General features: G+C 41.6%; 1 protein-coding gene across 2 annotated transcripts in view; it reads left to right on the top strand.

Annotated features, from left to right (window-relative positions):
* top3b (DNA topoisomerase III beta) overlaps positions 1–19,540 on the top strand; it is a 72,673-nt gene that overhangs the window by 16,441 nt on the left and 36,692 nt on the right. For both annotated transcript variants that reach the window (XM_048556545.2, XM_048556546.2), the window contains 5 exons: positions 3,202–3,358; positions 12,720–12,833; positions 14,036–14,126; positions 17,611–17,765; positions 19,063–19,168. In XM_048556545.2, the coding sequence (XP_048412502.1) occupies positions 3,202–3,358; positions 12,720–12,833; positions 14,036–14,126; positions 17,611–17,765; positions 19,063–19,168 (623 nt within the window). The remainder of the gene's footprint in view (positions 1–3,201; positions 3,359–12,719; positions 12,834–14,035; positions 14,127–17,610; positions 17,766–19,062; positions 19,169–19,540) is intronic.

Raw genomic sequence — 19,540 nt, 5'->3', positions numbered from 1 at the left:
GCTGAAGGCTGGTATCTGTACTGCTGGGGACTACTTGAGGAGGCCAAGGTGGATCATCCATTTAGCCAATCTTCAGCCAGAAGTGCTACAGTGTTCATATTGCTGGGCTTCTCCATCTTTGAGGATGGGGATACTTATAGCATCCACCTCCTCCCGTGAGTTTTTTTAACTTAATATTTTGGCAAAGGTCTGTAGCTCGGGTTATGAATGAGTTTGTTGACTTGCCGAACTGGTTTGTTTTTGTTCAAACGTTTCATCACCATGCTAGGCGATAGCATCCGTGGAGTTTCCGATGAAGCAATGTTATTCTACTCAGAGGCTCCACTGATGAAGTCACCTAGCATGGTGATGAAACGTCTGAATAAAAACAAGCCAGCTTGGTGAGCAAGTCAACAACCTCAGTGGTTTAATTATCCATTACCATTTGTGACTGGATGGTGCAGGATTGCTGAGTTTAGACTTGCTGCATATGCTGTTAGATAGCTTCACCAGGTTTAGGTATGTCATGTGCTGCTTTTGGCATGCCCTCCTGCACTCTCCATCGAGCCAAAGATGAATAGCTGGCTTGTCGGTAATGGTTGAGTGGGGCCTCTGTTGGGCCATGAGGTTACAAGTTGCTTTGAAGAATGATTCTGCTGCTGATGTTGGCCCACAATGCCTTATGGACGCCTCGTCTTGAATTGCTAAGTTTGCTAGAAATTTGTTCCATTTAACATGATGATAGTGCCACGCAGCACTATGGAGAGTATTCTCTGTATGAAGTGAGACCTTAATACCACAAAGACTGTGCAGTGATCACTGTTACGGATTCCGTCATGGACAGATACATCAGCAGCACACACCTTGGTGAGGATGAGGTCAAGTATGGTTGTCCCTCTCGTTGGTTCCCTCACCACCTCCTGCTGGCTAGCAGCTATACTATATCCTTGAGGACCTGACTAGCATTTAGTGCTGCTGTCAGGCCACTCTTGGTAGTTGCCATTGAAATCCCCCAGTCCAAGTACATTCTGTGCCTTGCCACCCTAAGTGTTTCCACCAAGTGTTGTCTCACATGGAGCGGTACTGATTCATTGGCTGAGAGAGGACAGTATGTAGTAATCTTCAGGAGGTTCCCTTGCCCTGTTTAACCTGAAGCCATGAGACTTCATGAGGGCCAGGGGTCAGTAATGTGGACTGCCGTGTCAGCTCCCTCCCAACTGTTTACCACTGTGCCACGACCTCTGCTGGCTCTGTCCTGCTGGTGTTATAGATTTATCCAGATAATAATTTAATGCCTTGTCTTCAAGGAAGGTGGTCATTGTTGGTCGATGGTAGATCATCAATTCAGTGCTTATGAAGCACTGTGCAAGTTAAGACACGAGTTTTGGATTACTTAATTTTTGGAGGATAGAATAAAGGGATCGATGGTGGGAAACTGAACCCTTTTTTCCTGATTGTCATAGGCATTCTAACTGAGCGAGTGAGATGTGAAGTGCCGCAGGAAACGTTGTTTGCAGATGGCATTGAATGATATGACTGAAGTTGATGAGGAGATGACCAGGTATCTGGAGAAATGAAGAAGGGGTACTGGAAGACAAGGGTACGAAAATCAGTGTGCAAAGAGCTAATTTATGGACTGTCAGTTGGAGTCTCAGGATGAGGATCAGAGAGGTGTAAACATTATGGGTGAAGATTTAGAGAAAGCGAGTAGTGTTTGGGGACAGAGGATAAAGTATGGAAATTAAACAATGGAAAATCTCTGATTGGAATAATTGCAAAGAGTGCAATGGAGAATAGTATTTGATTTTGTTGGGAGATATTTCATTGAAATCTGCTTGGAGAGATTTGCACATGGAGTTGTGGGAAAAGTGAGCACGGATTTGGGAGGTAATGATATGTTCATGGACTTGGAGAGAAAATGAACATTGATGACGGGGCGGGTAGTTTGAATGGTTGGTAGAATCTATAGTATTTTTTGCAGGAGGTGGGTGATAGTAGATTTCAAGAAGAGAAGGACAACATTTGAACAGGCAACCGCTATCGGTATCAGATAGTTAACAGCTATATCGGGTTAGATGAAGAAGTTGGATGATCAATAGTTTAGAAGGAATAGGTTTGAGAAATAAGAACAAGCATTTTATGGACAAAATGAGCTCAGAAACAGCATGAGAGGAGATAGGAAATAAAGATGCAAGTTCAGGCCTAAAACAGCAGGAAACATTAAAGAAAGTTTATTCTGATGAGCAAGTGGAAGGAAAAGATGTGGCAAATGCAATTGATCGGTTTGTCTTGATCTTAGTGGCAAAGAAGCCCATTAGTTCTTGTTAATTGTGAAAGGAGTTGTAAAGGACAGCTTGCATTGCTAGCAAAGCCCGACTGTAAGTTCATTAGAAACTCATGTCTCATAGCACTCGTGCTTCTAGGTTCCATTTCAGCATTGAAAATCTCCCATATGGGTATTAATCTGCTAACCAATGGGAAGATCATCAAGGGATATTGAAAGCTACCCGAGCTAGTTATTCACCTTGTCTTGATCACACTTATCATTTGAAGACCAACCTGGAAGCTCACACTTGGAGAAATCCTCTACATGACTGCACACTGGCCATCTGTTTTAAAGAGGCCTTGTGTTTTGGTAATTTGTAAAGTGCAGTTGGGTGACATAATATTTCTTCAAATGTTAATTGACAGTACAATGGATTTTTAAGGTGTGTTTCCTTTCAGTCTGCAGTATTAAATTGAATTTGTACCCCTTGTGTCTTTTGTCTATCTGAAAGATCATTTCTTCCTGAGTGGAAGGATTGGTAAAATAGACCATTTCTTTTCAAGGATTCTAATTCTTCAAATTGAAGCATCCATCACATGCTGCTAATGGTTCACTGGCTAATCATTTGTTCTGCTTGTAAAGCTATTGTTGTTTGTCGTGCACTCTGGGAAATAGTTTTAGCCATGTATAGATTGTTTATTATCTTTATCATGATAAGATAAATTTCTGGTCTTGGCAAGAAGCCTCCATTTAATCTTGAAGGGAAGTGTTGATGAAAGATAGTGATATCAATTACAAAGCAAAAAGGTTGGAAGAATGTTGCTTATATAGAACCTCTTGTTGATGTGCTTTAGCAGTCTTTGGAGTGTACTCATTGACTAATAAGCCTCTCCATGATAGAACCTATTGTTTCCGATTGCAGAATGACCCATGCTTTTGATACCATGTTTTTTCAGGTTTCAGACCAAGTACTTCCAGGGAAAATATGGAAACTTAGATAGTTCCCTCATCTCATTTGGACCCTGCCAGACGCCCACTCTTGGTTTCTGTGTTGAGAGGCATGACAAGATCCAGTCTTTCAAACCTGAGGCTTACTGGGTCTTGCAGGCAAAGGTATGAGTTGATATTTCCTGAACTGAAAGTAATCTTGGTCTATTTAAGGAGGAGTCAACTAACATTAATGCAGAGAATGGTTTAAATCTTCTCTTAAGGGCTTGAGATTTGAGTTACTTGTGTTGTGAACGCTACCTCTAAAGGCTCCTTCATTCCAACATGTCATGTTAATCCTATCTCAGTACACATGACACAGTCTAAAACAGTATTCCTAGGTAGGTTGTGCGACACTCTGTTCCAAAAAGTGTTCCCTGATGCACTCACAGTTCACCACCCGTGTTACTCTTGTCCATCCGATTTAACCAGTTGAACGACAGATTAAAGTCACCCATGACAATTCTAGTGATCTTCTTACATGCTTCCATTGTTTCCTGATTTATACTTTGCCCTGCAGTATCGCAGTTCTTCAGGGATCTATTGATGACTCGCACCTGTGACTTAATTCTTCTTATCATTCCTTATTTCCACCCAAACTAATTCCACATCATGATCTATTGCACTTATATCATTAATCACCACCACACTGATTCCTTCCTACTTTAACAGTGCTACCATACTTCCCTTTCTCTTTTGCTTATTTTTCTGAAGCACCAAATACTCTTGAATATTGAGTTCCCAGTCCTAGTCAACATGCAACCTGTAATTGCTGTCAAGTTATAGTAATTTATTTTTGATTGTGTTGTCAACTGATCCATCTTGTTACAAATACTATGCGCTTTCAGCAGAATTTTGACTCTACCATAATTACTTGCTGTGGTTCTAAATCCTGCATTCTTCAGTTTATATTTTCCACCCCTCTTCACAACCTGTCACATCTGGCCCCTCGTATCTTTTTGAGTTTTCCTTAAACGTTCATTCAGTTGACAACCCCACCTCTTAATTTGTTTGAAGTTCTGCGTACAACTCTAATTATACAATTCATCAGAAATATGTCCTAGCAGATTTCAAATGAAGCCATACTATTGGAACAGCTTGCTTTCTGCAGTACTGGTGCCAGTATTCCATGAATCAGAGCCTATTTCCCCTACGCCTATCTTTGAGCCATATATTTATCTCTCCAGTCTTATTTGCCCTTTGCCAATTTTCACATGGCTCAGTTATTCATCTGCAGATTATTAAAGTTGCGGTTTTGTATTTTAATTTAGCCCTCAGCTGCCAGTAATCCCTCAGTAGAACCTCTTTCCTGGTCCTACCTATCCTGTTGATAACCCAATCCTTCTGAAGAGGCATCACTGGACCTGAAATATTAACTCTACTTTCTCTCCACATATGCTGCCAGGCCTGCTGAGTTTCTCTAACAATTTTATGTTTGTTCTCATAAATCACTTACCTCATTTATAGTTTCCTATATTTTCCTCTGGATGCCACATTTCAGCTCTGATGTGTGGAATTGGTTGAAGGGGCTCTCTGCCACCATATTTTGTCCTCTGTCACTGTAACCCTTCTCATGTGGGTCAGCTCTCCCAGTCTATTGATGCCAACTTCCTGCACGATCCTCCCAGTATGCTTCACAGTGATGCTGACTTACTGTGCACTCCTCCCAGCCTACTGGGATTTAGTGGTTTTGGATTAAAATTGGCAGCATCTAGTCATAGTGGTTGCTATTGCTTTCCAACTGTGACAGGTGGGGAAAAAGTCCTTTTTTTTCTTAAACTAAAAGCCATAACTAAAGAACTAGATGACATGTCCATCATGGGCCTCCTGCACTGCCACAATGATGCCACCCGAAGGTTGCAGGAACAGCAACTCATATTCCGCCTGGGAACCCTGCAGCCATATGGTATCAATGTGGACTTCACCAGTTTCAAAATCTCCCCTTCCCCCACTGCATCCCTAAACCAGCCCAGTTCATCCCCTCCCCCCACTGCACCACACAACCAGCCCAGCTCTTCCCCCCCCCACCCACTGCATCCCAAAACCAGTCCAACCTGTCTCTGCCTCCCTAACCGGTTCTTCCTCTCACCCATCCCTTCCTCCCACCCCAAGCCGCACCCCCAGCTACCTACTAACCTCATCCCACCTCCTTGACCTGTCCGTCTTCCCTGGACTGACCTATCCCCTCCCTACCTCCCCACCTACACCCTCTCCACCTATCTTCTTTACTCTCCATCTTCGGTCCGCCTCCCCCTCTCTCCCTATTTATTCCAGTTCCCTCCCCCCATCCCCCTCTCTGATGAAGGGTCTAGGCCCGAAACGTCAGCTTTTGTGCTCCTGAGATGCTGCTTGGCCTGCTGTGTTCATCCAGCCTCACATTTTATTATCTTGGAATCTCCAGCATCTGCAGTTCCCATTATCTCTGCAACTATACTGTAGTGTTGTGATACAAGACAACACCATGGCTGTAAGACTACATAACAATGATGAAGTATTTAAGAAATAGTCATGTCAGACTAAGGGTTTGAAAACCTGATAATTATATGAAACAATATTGAGGGAACACAGTAGCTCCACCCTTTGGAAAGGTGGAATTCGATAATCATGATTAGCTTTGATTCTAACACAGCACAGATATAGGATCAAAGGAGAGCAAGTAGAACTGCGTCAAGTACAGTTTTTGCAGGCTACTTGCAGACCAATCCAGTCAGTCCCATTCACTGCTCTGTCCTGTAATCTTCTGAGTTTATTTCCTTCAAGTGCCCATTGGATTTCTTTTTCACCATTTCTGCTTCTACCTCTCTCGTGAGTGACAAGTTCCACGTCATTGCCACTTGTTGTAGCATTCTTCCTCACATTTCTCCTTCGTTTCTTGTCCAAAACGTTACATTAATGTCACTTAGTCCTTGCACCATCACCTAATGCAGCTTTTCCTTGCCAATTTTACCTCAACCAGTCATAATCCTGTGCACCCTTTTCAATTCACTCTCAACTTCCTTTGCTGCAAGCACTTTATCCAGTCTAACCCTTTTCGCTAAAATTCCCCTCTCTTAAGCCAGTCTGGTAGTTCACCATCTCAAATTCCCGAAAGTTTGTTACCCAGAATTGGATGCAATTTTCTAGTTGTGGCCTAACTGGAGCCTTAAAGAAAAACATTTTAGAACAGCTGTCATTCAAAAGAATTTCATCACTTTCTATTGCTATAAATATCAGGTGAAGGATATAAAAGATTTATTAGTAGTGCATTTAGAAATGCATAATGAAAATCAAGCAGAATTAGAACAGCTTTTTGAAGAGGAAATCACACCTGACAAATCTATTAGAATTCCTTGAGGGAACAAGCAGAATAAATAAAGGGGTGTCAGATGAAGTACTATATTTTCCAAAAGATGTTTGATAAGGTACCTGTAAAGCTACTTAATAAGAGGCCATGGCTTTGGAGGGAGGATTGACTAACTAATAGAAGACACAAGAGTTTGGACAAGGGGACCATTTTCAGGAAGGCAACCTGTTACTAATAGCAATCCACAGGGATCAGTGCTGGGACCACAATTATTTAAATATATATTCATGTCTTGGTGAGGAAAGTCAATGTACTATAGCAAAGTTTGTGAATGACATAAAAATCAATGGGTAGATAAGTGCTGAGGATGATCAGAGTATATAGAGGGATACAGACAGGTTAAATGACTGGACACAAACTTGGCAGAAAGAGTCATTGAGGCATACAGCATGGAAACAGACCCTTCGGTCCCTCTCGTTTGCACTGACCAGACATGCCAAGCTGACCCAGTCCCGTTTGCCAACATTTGGGCTCTATCCCTCTATACCTTCCTATTCATACACCTATCCAGAAGCCTTCTAAATGTTGTAATTGTACTCGCCTCCACCACTTCCTCTGGCAGCTCATTCCAAACATGTACCACCCTCTGTGTGAAACAGTTACCCCTCTTGTGATTGTTATAAATCTTTAATATTTCAGCAGATTGTATTTAATATTGTAGCTCTAGTTGTAGCTGGAGTTGTTGGTTGGTTTGCCAAGCTGACTAGTTTTCATTGCAAACATTTCATTCCCCTTCGAGCTGACATTTTCAGTGCTGTCTAGCCCCCATTGAAGCACCCTTGTTCTGTTCTGAATTTATATGGTCCAGTCTGTTATGGTGGGCAGTTCTGTTTCTGGTTTTGCTCCATAGTGGATATCTATTTCAACATGTTTGTTTATGGTACCAGTGGTTGAAAAGCAGGCTTCCAGGAATTCTTGTGCTTGTCTTTGTTTTGCTTGTCCTAGTAATGTTATGTTGTCCCAATTAAACTGATGTACTTCTTTGAAGTGCATAGAAATGAGGAGAGTTGATTGTGCCGTTTTGCCATGAGTTAGTGTTCTTGTATCCTGGTGGCAAGTTTCCTGCCCGTCTGTTCTATATATTGCTTCTCACAGTTGCTGCATGGTATGTTGTATATCACATTTGTCCTGCTCGTTGTGGGTATGGGGTCTTTGGTCTTTGAAAGTAGCTGGCAAAGTTTGGCTGTTGGTTTGTGTGCTTTCAGTATTCCAAGAGGTTGTGGGAGTTGTACTCAGTTCCGATGTGTTTCTAATACAAGATAGGGTGGCCAGTGTGTTGGGGTGTAAAGTGTCATTTTGGTGTTGTTTATTACTAGGCATCGGTGGGTGAAGTTATTATGATGCCCATTGTTTGCAAAGACTTTGTATACGTGTTCCTCTTTGTTTTTGCGTAGCTTTGGGTTGGTGCAGTGTGTTATCGCTTATTTAAACAGTCTTGACACAGCTGTTGTTTATGGATGCTGGGGTGGTTACTGTTGTAATTCAGGATTTGGTCTGTGTGTGTAGTCTTTCTGTATATACTGGTAGGGAATTCACCATTATTCGTTCATTCCACCGCAACATCTCGAAACAGGAGTTGATTGTTGTTCTCCTTTTCCCTGGTGAACTTGATCCCGGTGAATATACTATTAAGAAGGTGGTGTATTTCTTGTAACTTTTCTTGTTTAATGATCACAGAAGTGTCATCCATGTACCTGACGCATAGTTTAGACTGGATCTGGGGGAGGGCTGTGCTTTCAAGTCTTTGCATAACAGCTTCCACTCTAAGATCTAAGGTGGGTGAACCCATGGGTGTCCCATTAATTTGTTCATATTATCTGGCCATTGAAGACAAAGTGTGTGGTAAGGCATAGGTCTAGTAATTTCAGCATATTGTCCTAGCTGATGGCTTAATTGAAGGTCTGCATTTTCAGATTGTCTAGTAATGCGGCCAGTGTCTCCTTTGCTAGTGTCATGTCAGTGGAGGTGATTAGTGCTGTAACGTCGAAGGAGACCATCATTTCATCCTTGTCAATTTTTATGTTTCTGACATTATTCAAGAATTCCTGTGTGGAGTGTATGAAGTGAATCGATCCATTGGTGAGGTGGGTACCTCCTTGTCTAGCCTGTGTGTCAGTGTGCCTGGCAAGTAAACTATAGGCCTGAGGGGAGTGTCTGGTTTGTGTACCTTGGGTAGTCTGTAGAATTGGGGTTGTTTGAACCATCGGGTTTCATTTTCAGGAAGTCTGTTCTTGTTATTTGGCCTGTTGGCTGTAATTTCTTCAGTATGTAGGTGATCCTGTTCTCCAGTTATGGCATGTGGTCCGAATCCCTCTTTTGGTTAGTGTTGGTATGTGCAAGTAGTTATTGCGTTTTTTCAAGGTAGTCTGATTTATTCATTATAACTATCAAGTGGCTTTTGTCTGCTGTTAAGATTATGATTTTCCTGTCCTTTATAGTCCTTCCAGGGCTTTCTTTCTGATGTGTTGAGTCTGTTTGACTGGTTTCTCCTGTTCCGTTTAGGGACTGTGGTTTGTCAGATAGCCTGTTGTGTTTCATCCATGAGTCCATTAGATTTCAACATAGCCTCAAGCGCAGTCAGGAAGTCTGTTTTGTGAGTGTCCTTGCAGTTATAGTTAGGACCCCCTATCAGGACTGCTTTCTTGGTGTCGGTTAGTTGTTTGTTCGACAGATTTCTTATCCATGTGTCTTGTTTGTTCTTGTCCTTGTTATTGCAACAGTTTTGTCAGTTTTTCCTGTGGTGTGAGTCTCTTCATAGTTCTTCTGCTGTTTTACTTGATACTCATGGCCTGTTCAAGAGTTGTGGTCGAGTTCAAATATATAGATTTTTGGTGTGAAATTTCTCATTCATATTTGTGGAGATGGTTATGGGCGTCCATTATCATAACTCATAGCATTCTATGGCTGTTTTATTCAGCATTTTTTTTTGCTTGTGGGTTATTTAGGGGTAATTTGTAATTGACGCTACAAGGAAGTACCTAATTTTTGATGCATTCACGTAGAAAACTGAATTGCTTGTGGTAGCACTCAGCTGATTGGCATAGGTTTCCCATTTTTGGGCTTGTTTGAGTGTGGTTTGCCCACAGGTATTTAATGTTTTAGTGAAGATCTGTAGTTCAGGTTGTGCCTGGAGTTGTTAGTTAGTTTGCCAAGGTGACTGTTTAAATCTTTCCCCTCTCACTTAAACCTATGCCTTATAGTTTTGGACTCCCCCACCCTAGAAGAAAGACCTTGGCTATTCACTCTATCCATGCCCCTCATGATTTTATAAACTTTTACAATGTCACCCCTCAGTCTCTGATGCTCCGGGAAAGAAAGCCCCAGCCTAATTAGCCTCACCCTATAATTCAAACCTTCCAATTTAGGCAACATCCTTGCAAATCTTTTCTATACCCTCAAGTTTAGTGATATCTTTCCTATAGAAGGGCAATGAGAATTGTACTCAATATTCTTAAAGTGGCCTCACCAATGTTCTGTACAGCTGCAGCATGACGTCCCAACTCCTTTACTCAATGTTCTGACCAATAAAGGCAAGCATGCCAAATGCTGCCTTCTTATCCTGTCTACCTGTGACCCTACTTTCAAGGAAATCTATGCACCTGCACCCCTAGGTCTCTTTGTTTGGCAACATGTCCGGTGTCTCTACCATTAACAGTACAAGTCCTACCCTGGTTTGCTTTAACAACATGCAAAATCTCACATTTATTTAAATTAAACCCCACCTGCTGCTCCTCGGCCCATTGGACCATCTGATCAATGTCCCGTTGTACTCTGAGATAATCTTTAACTCTCTCCACTACACTGCCTATATTGGTGTCATCTGTAAACTTACTAACCATACTTCCTTTACTCACATCCGAATCATTTATATAAATGACAAAAAGCAGTGGAGCAAGCACCAATCCTTGTAGCACACCCTGGTGACAGATATTCAGTCTGGAAAACAACCCTCCACATTCTCTGTCTCCTACATTCAACCCAATTTTGTATCCAGTTTGCTAGCTCCCCCCAGATCCCATATGATCTAACCTTACAAACTAGTCTACCATGCAGAATCTTGTCAAATGCTTTGCTGAAGTCCACAGAGACAATGTCTTCCTCTCTGCCTTCATCCATTTTGTCACTTCTTCAAAATCTCAATCAAGTTAGTGAGACGTGATTTCCCATGTCCAAAGCCGTGTTGACCATCCCAAATCAATTCTTGCCTTTCCAAATACATGTAAGTTCTGTCTATCAGAATCCCCTCCAACAAATTACCCACCACTGATGTCAGGCTCACTGGGCTATAATTCCCCGGCTTTTCCTTACAGACTTCCTTAAATAATGGCACCACATTAGCCAACCTCCAGTCTTCTCGCACCTCACCCATGGCTGTCAGTGATATAAATATCTCCGCAAGGGATGCGACCATCTTTTCCCTGGCTTCCCAAAAAGTTCTGGAAAACACTTGATCGGGTCCCAGGGATTTATCTACCTTTATATGTTTTAACACTTCCAGCACCATCTCTTCCATAATATGAACTGTTTTTCAAGACATCACTATTTATTTCTCCAAGCACCCTTACTTCCATGTCCTCCTTCATAATAAGTACTGACATGAAAAATTTGTTTAGTAATCACCCATCTCCTGTGGTTCCACACATAGATGGCCATGTTGATCTTCAAAGAGTCCTATTCTCCCCCTAGTTATTCTCTTGCCCTTAATGTACTTATAGAGTCTCTTTGAATTTTCCTTAACTCTATTTGCCAAAGTATCTCTTGTCTTTTTTTTGTGCACCTGAATTCCCCCTTAAGCATAATCCTACTGTCCTTGTATTTCTCTAGGGATTCACTTGATCCCAGCTGTCCATACATGATATATGCCTCCTCTTTTAACTTGACCAGAGCCACAATTTATCTGGTCATTCAGCATTCCCTACACTTACCAGCCTTGGACTTCACACTATAGTTGGAATATAATGTGGAAAAAATATGAGGCTATGTACTGTGACAGGAAGAATAGTTCTCCTGAATATCTTTTGGATGGAAAAAAACTCTAGAAAACTACAGCACAGAGGAATTTGAGGATCATCATGCATCACACAAAAAGCTAGCAAACCAGTTCAGTGGAAGGCAAATGGACTTTTGGTTTTTATTTCAAAGGAAATGGAGTATAGCAATGGGGAATTCATGCTAAAACTAATAAGCCACTAGTTAGCCTACAAACCTAGAATATTATGAACTGTTTTGGAAGGATACAGTGACATTGGAGGCAGTCCTGAGAAGGTTCACTAGGTTGATCCCAGGTGTGGAGAGGTTGGAGTTTAATAGGTTGGACCTGTACTTACTAGAATTTGGAAGAATGAGAAGTGACCTTATTGAAGCATATTAGATTCTTAGGGGACTTGAAAGGGTAGATGTGGAGATATTGTTTTCCCTTGTGAAGGAGTCTTAGACCAGAAGGCGGAGCCTCTCAATCATAGGTCACCTAGTCAGGACAGAGGTGAGGAGGGATGTACAGGCTGGGTTGTTAAGTGTATTCAATGTTGTGATAGACAGATCTTTAATCAGTAAAGGAATCAAGGGATTTGGGGAATAGTTGGGAAAGTGAAATTGAGGATTATTAGATGAACAATGATCTAATTGAATGGCAGAGTAGACCTATTGTGCCAAATGATCGACTTCTGCTCCTATGTCTTATGGTTTTACGTAATTTTTCTGTTACTGTGCTTAACATGTCAGACCTTCATTGAATTTTTTTGGATGGATATTGCCACTGTAATTCAACAATTGAAACAGCACTGATTCCTCAATTATCCCAGTGCTACTTCGACTAGTTACACAATATCTTAGATTCTCATTACTGCACTGTTGCACCAATGTACCATCTTGCTACTACCAGTTTGCTTCTGAAAATTTTCTAAGAAGCCTTATCAGTTCTCCAGCTTTCACCCACGTTTTAACCTCCCATACAGTGTTTAAATGGTATTGATTTTTATGTACTTTACTGGTGCTTTGCTTGAAATGCTGTTGATGTTGGTATTATTATTTCAGTCTCTGTTATAGATTTCAATATTGAAAACAATGTGTTTCTGGATGATGAATTACTCTAAACATGCAAACCAACAACATGTTGTTTATTCTCAACCCCTTTGTTCATATCAGATCAGTAACTGTTCTGGGGATTCCATGGTTCTGGACTGGGACAGAGTGAGAGTATTTGACCGGGAAGTTGCACAAATGTATCTGAATATGACAAAATCCATAACAGAAACAAAGGTAAGCATAGAACATAGAACATTACAGCACAGTACAGGCCCTTCGGCCCTCGATGTTGTGTCGACCTGTCATACCGATCTGAAGCCTATCTAACCTACACTATTCCATGTACGTCCATATGCTTATCCAATGACGAATTAAATGTACCTAAAGTTGGCGAATCTACTACCAAAGCAAAGGGAAAATCAAAGATCAAAGAAGAAAGGGTTGCATCTCTTGGGAAGGAGTCAAGAGGGAGCCAGGGAGCATTTGGATACTAACGTATAGTATTGTGGTGGTTGTGGTACCGGACCAGTAATCTCAAGATCTGGACTAATAGTCAAGAAAATTAGATTGCAGATTCCACGTATTAGCTCAGGAATTATAACTAATTTGAAGAAATCTGCAAATGGAAAACGATTGTCAATTAAAGTGACTGTGCAGCTGTTTGCTGGAAAAACCCAATGGTTTCACTTATGGCTCCTTCAAGAAAAATACTTGCCTTTTCGATCAGTTCTGACTTGTGTGTGACTTACTGTCTCCAACTACCTTCTGAAGTGGTCTAAACATCACTCAGCTGTAGCCAAACTGCTAGAATTATGGACTACAGTGGTCCAAATGAAGGTGTACTACTTTAGCAATTAAGAATGGGTGATAAATTTTTGCCTTGGCAGTGATACACATTCTGAGAATGGAAAATAATTAAGTACATAGGAAGAAAATAAATGGCTGAATACACAGGTTTGCCTCATCACCTGGATTGAAAAAGGTTATGCAGTCTGTAGAACAGAGAGAATCTCTTAAGTGATCCAGAAGTGAAGGGGTGAAAAGCAAGTGCGTAGTGAAGGGGACAGGAGAAAAAGAGGAGATTGGAGAGTTGCAACTGGTTAAAAAATGAGAGAAGTATCTCAGTTCCAAAGTGAAACTAGTAGGGACAAGATTTTACACCTTGCAGAATCAAAGGTACTTTTGTACCAGCAGGAAGACGGGTACCTAACTGCAGTGTGTGAGTGATCCCTACACAAATGGTAAACCTTCCAAATGTAACTTCAAAGGGTAACCTCTGTGGACTGTTTTCCGCTGTCAACTTTTGAACTTATGATTTACATGCTGTTCTCTGTGGCATATAGCACTTGTGAAAGAAAGCTGCTAACTTAATATTGGGACTTTCTTAACTCCGGAAGTACTTTTTAACTGGATGTGTATGTCAATTCTTTTTTTAGGTGGAATCTGTGACTAAAAAGGAGAAGGTGAAGCAGAGACCACAGGCTCTGAACACCGTGGAGATGCTGCGTGTGGCCAGCTCTGCCCTGGGTATGCTGCATATTATTCACATCATTAACTAATTGCTGCCTGGAATGTGTTGGGTTTCTCAGTTACGTAAAGTGGTTGCTGAAAAAATATAATTTCGACAATTTTTGTCTTACACTCATCCGAACAATTTGCAAGAACACCAATTCAAAAAAAAGCTAACGTTTATACTTCATGAAAGAACAGTGCCGATTCATCGGCAAGTGAACTCTGATTGTTAGAGGCATTACTGTGGAGAATGTATGTATTAATGCTGATTGATATATAATAGCCAGGTTTATTGTAAATTTTAAACCAGGGACGGTGACTCTGATTGATCAGGGTATTGCTTTGAGAAATGCCTGTGACCTGTTTTGCTGAGTTGAAACCGGTGAGATGTGCGAACGCCTCCTTTCTGTTTGTAAAGAATACGGCCCAATGTATTCATAGATGTACCTTCCTATAGACATGTGTGCCACATTGTGAAACTGAATAATATTTCTGAATTGTTTGGAAGCGTAATTCTTCACGCACTGAGTATTTTCCAGTAAGTATTGTCCACTTAGTGGATGATACTAGTGTGATTCATATTCAAAATGTAAGTTCAACAAGCTCCTTTTCTTCAATGTCCAAATTGAGAATTGAGCCAAAGTTCTGTACTACTGTCCACCACAAACGTATCGTCACTGGCCGGTATATGTATTGGGATTCCTGCAGTTGCATGCACATTAAGATTGGCTTTTTCAGAAACCTTGTAAATTGAGCTTGAACCATTTATCCACCTTGCAAATTCGATACTGAAAATAGGCAGAATAGAGGCATTCCATGGGAATTGGGCTACCTTGATCAGATCACCCAAACTCGTGAAACACCCTAAGGCAGTTACTTTTGGTCCTGAAAAGGGCCCAGTCTACCTTGGAGTAAGAAATCTCAGTTGTCTGAGCAACAGGTGGAACTAGGGATTTCCTGCTCCTACTCTGCAGTTGGAACATGAGTGATGTCTTCACCGTTAAGAATGCTTCTGTCAGGTTAAAGAGATGTTCTGCCATCTCACAAATGAGCAAAGTGGTATAAAAATTTCTATGCCAAAAATTGGAAGATTGTATCGAACAGTATCTGCCTTTAGCTGTTCGTAACAAGCAAGGTACTTACCATATCCAACCAGCCAAATAACATGGTGTCTGATATTAGATGTGGTCCCACAATTAGGCTTCTGTTGGATAATCACGTATGCAAAGAATTGTGCTGACAACCAAATTAGAATTGAGAGTTGGGCTTAGATTGTGGCGCACTTGCATATATTGGAAAGTACATGTATTAATACACAAGACCTTGCTCTTTACATACATAACATGTACACACACTTTGCCTGGTTCATCTCAACCAAATATGTGACAGTCATTCAGTTTGTTTTGCAGCAATATTGTGACCAATCAGAGTCAACTTGGCTGGTTTAAGATTTAATCTGCCAATCATCACTAGTTGGTACATTCCTCATGGGAATGCCTCTACCAAAGACCATTTGCTAACCAAGCAGTGCTCTACTGTCACACAGTGGAGTCCCTGAGGACTACAGCATGGAAACAGGCCCAACTTGCCCATGCTACCCAGTTTTTACCAGTTAAACTAGTCTCATTTGCCTGCATTTGGTCCATATTTCTCCTTACTTACCCCACGTACCTGTCTAAATATTTCTTTAAATGACGAAATTGTACTTGCTTCCACCACTACCTCTGGCAGCTGGTTCCAAACCCTCACCAACCTCTGTCTGGAAAAAAGAGGCCCCCCTGAACCCTTTTGTATCTCTCCTCTTTCACCTTAAACCTTTGCCCTCTAATTTTATACTCCCCTACCGTGGGGAAAAGCTGCTGGCTATCTACCTTACCTATGCTTCTCATAATTTTATAGATCTCTATAAGGTCACCCCTCAGCCTCCAATGATCCAGGGGGAAAGTCCCAAACAATCAAACCTTTCCATATCACTCAATCATATATTTGTTTTCCCTTTGAATTGATATTCTTGTGAATTGTCTGGATCAGTGCAAGATGAAAACTTAGATAAAATGTTTCTTCTCAGCATGCTCAAGTTTTGTACTGTGAAATACTGGGCAACATGATGGCTCAGTGGTTAGCAGTGCTGCCTCACAGCGACAGGGACCCAGGTTTGATTTCCTTCGAGGGCGACTGCATGTGTGGAGTTTGCATATTCTCCTGTGTCTGCATGGGTTGATTCTGGGTGCTCTAGTTTCCTCGCATAGTCCAAGACATGTAGATAAGAGTGGGCCAAACTAAATTTATTAGTGTATGTATGTTTCAATTCCAAAAACCCCAACTTAAACATTGAAAGCAAAACTAAAACCCTGCGTCTTTGTGAGCCTAATTACACCCCCACTCATACTTCTAATTTTAAAAAAAACACAAGGTTATTACTTTGCTTTCCATGGAGCAGACACCTCGGCACCAGTTTTAGACCACCTCTCTTCAAGAGAACAAACCTTTCTTAAAGGCACATTTTGTCACACTAAGTTACTCGATTCTCATCAGCTACGTTCCACAGAAAGTGGACAGCATTTTCCAGTTAATATTCATCATTTTTGGGACATTCTGGGAGTAGTATTAGTAGAAAATGTGGTTGAGACTTCAACAAAATCTGAAATTTTCTGCAACCGTGATGTGGTCTTAGAAATCTAGGTGACCATGTCAAACAGATTTACAGTTGTTAATGTCTTGGTCATCATGGTGTCGAGAGTGCTGTTGATTGACTCGGGCATGTTAAATCACTTTAACTTGTAATTTTTCTGTACTTTTTAATTTATGCTCTTAAATTTTCTCCACTTGCCTTTCTAATTATGTGTGTCATTGCCTCTTGTTTCCAGTTCTGCGAAAGGTCACCAGTCAAACTTCAAGCTTTTCTGTTCTCTCCGTAGATACTGACAGATTTTTTTCAACATTCCTTCTTTTTGTTTAAGATTGGTAATGAGTGTTACTAAGTGTAGTAGAATGGAGCTATAACGATTCATTTTAACTGATGCCAAGCCATTGCACATGATTGTTTAGTTATTGCACGCAAAGTTCATCTCCAGTTCTGAAGAATGGTCACTGGACTTGAAGTGTTAACTCTGATTTCTCTCCACAGATGCTGCCAGACCTGCTGATTTTAGTTTTTCCAGTAATTTCTGTTTTTGTTTTGTTGTTTCTGATTTGATTACCAGCGTCTATCATTCTTTCATTGTTTTTTGTTAAGTGACCACCTGTTGTGTGTTCTGTGACAAATCAATTCCTTTTTTAACATTTCTGTTTTCTAGACTGTAGAGATGGTTAAAGGTTAATCTGTATTCTTACTTCACCTACTCAAAGGCCCGTCAATCATTGAACAACACAGAACAGTAGAGATTGCTGTATTGATATAAAATTGAATACCTAGCATTTGCTTTTTTTCCCAAAGATTGTCTTAGGGTACCACAGTTATACAGAATGAAGAAAGTAATGGATTGCTTTTTGTGAACAGGGATGGGCCCGCAGCATGCCATGCAAATAGCTGAGAAACTCTACACCCAGGGGTATATTAGTTACCCTCGAACAGAGACCACCCAATATCCAGAAAACTTCGATCTCAAAGGAACTCTTCGACAGCAAGCCAATAGCCCCTACTGGAGTGAAACGGTTGGTGAAATAGTGACAGAGATAATGGGAACTGCAGATGCTGGAGATTCCAAGATGCTTGGGGACCGCTTTGCAGAACACCTCCGCTCAGTTCGCAACAAACAACTGCACCTCCCAGTCGCAAACCATTTCCACTCCCCCTCCCATTCTCTTGATGACATGTCCATCATGGGCCTCCTGCACTGCCACAATGATGCCACCCGAAGGTTGCAGGAACAGCAACTCATATTCCGCCTGGGAACCCTGCAGCCATATGGTATCAATGTGGACTTCACCAGTTTCAAAATCTCCCCTTCCCCCACTGCATCCCTAAACCAGCCCAGTTCATCCCCTCCCCCCACTGCACCACACAACCAGCCCAGCTCTTCCCCCCCACCCACTGCACCCCAAAACCAGTCCAACCTGTCTCTGCCTCCCTAACCGGTTCTTCCTCTCACCCATCCCTTCCTCCCACCCCAAGCCGCACCCCCAGCTACCTACTAACCTCATCCCACCTCCTTGACCTGTCCGTCTTCCCTGGACTGACCTATCCCCTCCCTACCTCCCCACCTACACCCTCTCCACCTATCTTCTTTACTCTCCATCTTCGGTCCGCCTCCCCCTCTCTCCCTATTTATTCCAGTTCCCTCCCCCCATCCCCCTCTCTGATGAAGGGTCTAGGCCCGAAACGTCAGCTTTTGTGCTCCTGAGATGCTGCTTGGCCTGCTGTGTTCATCCAGCCTCACGTTTTATTATTATGGTGAAATAGTGACCTTTGTTTAAAGGAGGTGCTTCAGTTTCAGATGTTTTAATATCCAACAGTAGACTGTTGGCATATTTTTCTCAGATATTGTTACTTGTTCTCATGTAAAAAAATTAAATCCTATAAAATCTTCAAGAGGCATAAGGGAACAGCATAACTCCGTTTGCCAAACTAAGTTGGGTAGCATGTGTTTGTAGGGAATGGAGCAGGATGTATTGCAGTGTGTGATGCACCAGTCAAATTTAAATGATGTTTCAATGATTGGGGCTCCCTTCACTGATGGAAAGACTTCAGCACTCCATTGGTAACTTTCCAAAAGTGAAAGTAGCTCTCTCTGTCTATTCACTGCTCCCATCCAGCTTCAGCAATGTATTCTTGCTCCCAACTCTGACTTCTCTACTAGTTTGCCAAGGCACTGCACACAAATTATATCACTTGTTCCTTGTAACTTGATCAGAATTTTTATCAGTTTGCCAGATTATGTTGACAGAAAACTAATTGAGGAAAGCTTGTATAATTATTTGACAATGTTGTCTGGTTATATTATTTTTCTAGGTGAAGGCATTACTCGCTGAAGGCATCACTCGTCCTCGGAAAGGTCAGGACGTTGGTGACCATCCTCCTATCACTCCCATGCGATCTGCCACAGAAGCTGAATTAGGTACGTCTTAATAGCTTTATCATGGCAGAATTGTCCAAAGTATATCCCTTGTGGAAACAAAGACCTGACAATATTTATGCCTGAGCTGCGAGTATTTGTGGAATTCCCTTGTTCTCAAAATTCCGAGAGTTTAATTTCAGAAGTCTGAAGGTTTGGACAGGACTGCTTTTAGTGATCTTGTATCATTGGTGGAAATGAGGGTAGGCGGTGGCATAATGGTATTAGAATCATAAAATCCCTATAGTGTGGAAACAGCCCTTCGGTCCAGCAAGTCCACACTGACCTTCTGAGGACCATCCCATCCAGACCCATGTCTAGCCCTTTCCCCTGTAACCCACCTAATCTACACATCGCTGAACACCGGGTAATTAG

The sequence above is a fragment of the Stegostoma tigrinum genome, chromosome 26, assembly GCF_030684315.1.
Source record: "Stegostoma tigrinum isolate sSteTig4 chromosome 26, sSteTig4.hap1, whole genome shotgun sequence".
In the NCBI taxonomy this organism is placed as follows: Eukaryota; Metazoa; Chordata; class Chondrichthyes; order Orectolobiformes; family Stegostomatidae; genus Stegostoma; species Stegostoma tigrinum.
The sequence above is the reverse complement of the archived record's forward strand: the minus strand, read 5'-3'. Positions and strand labels throughout refer to the sequence as shown.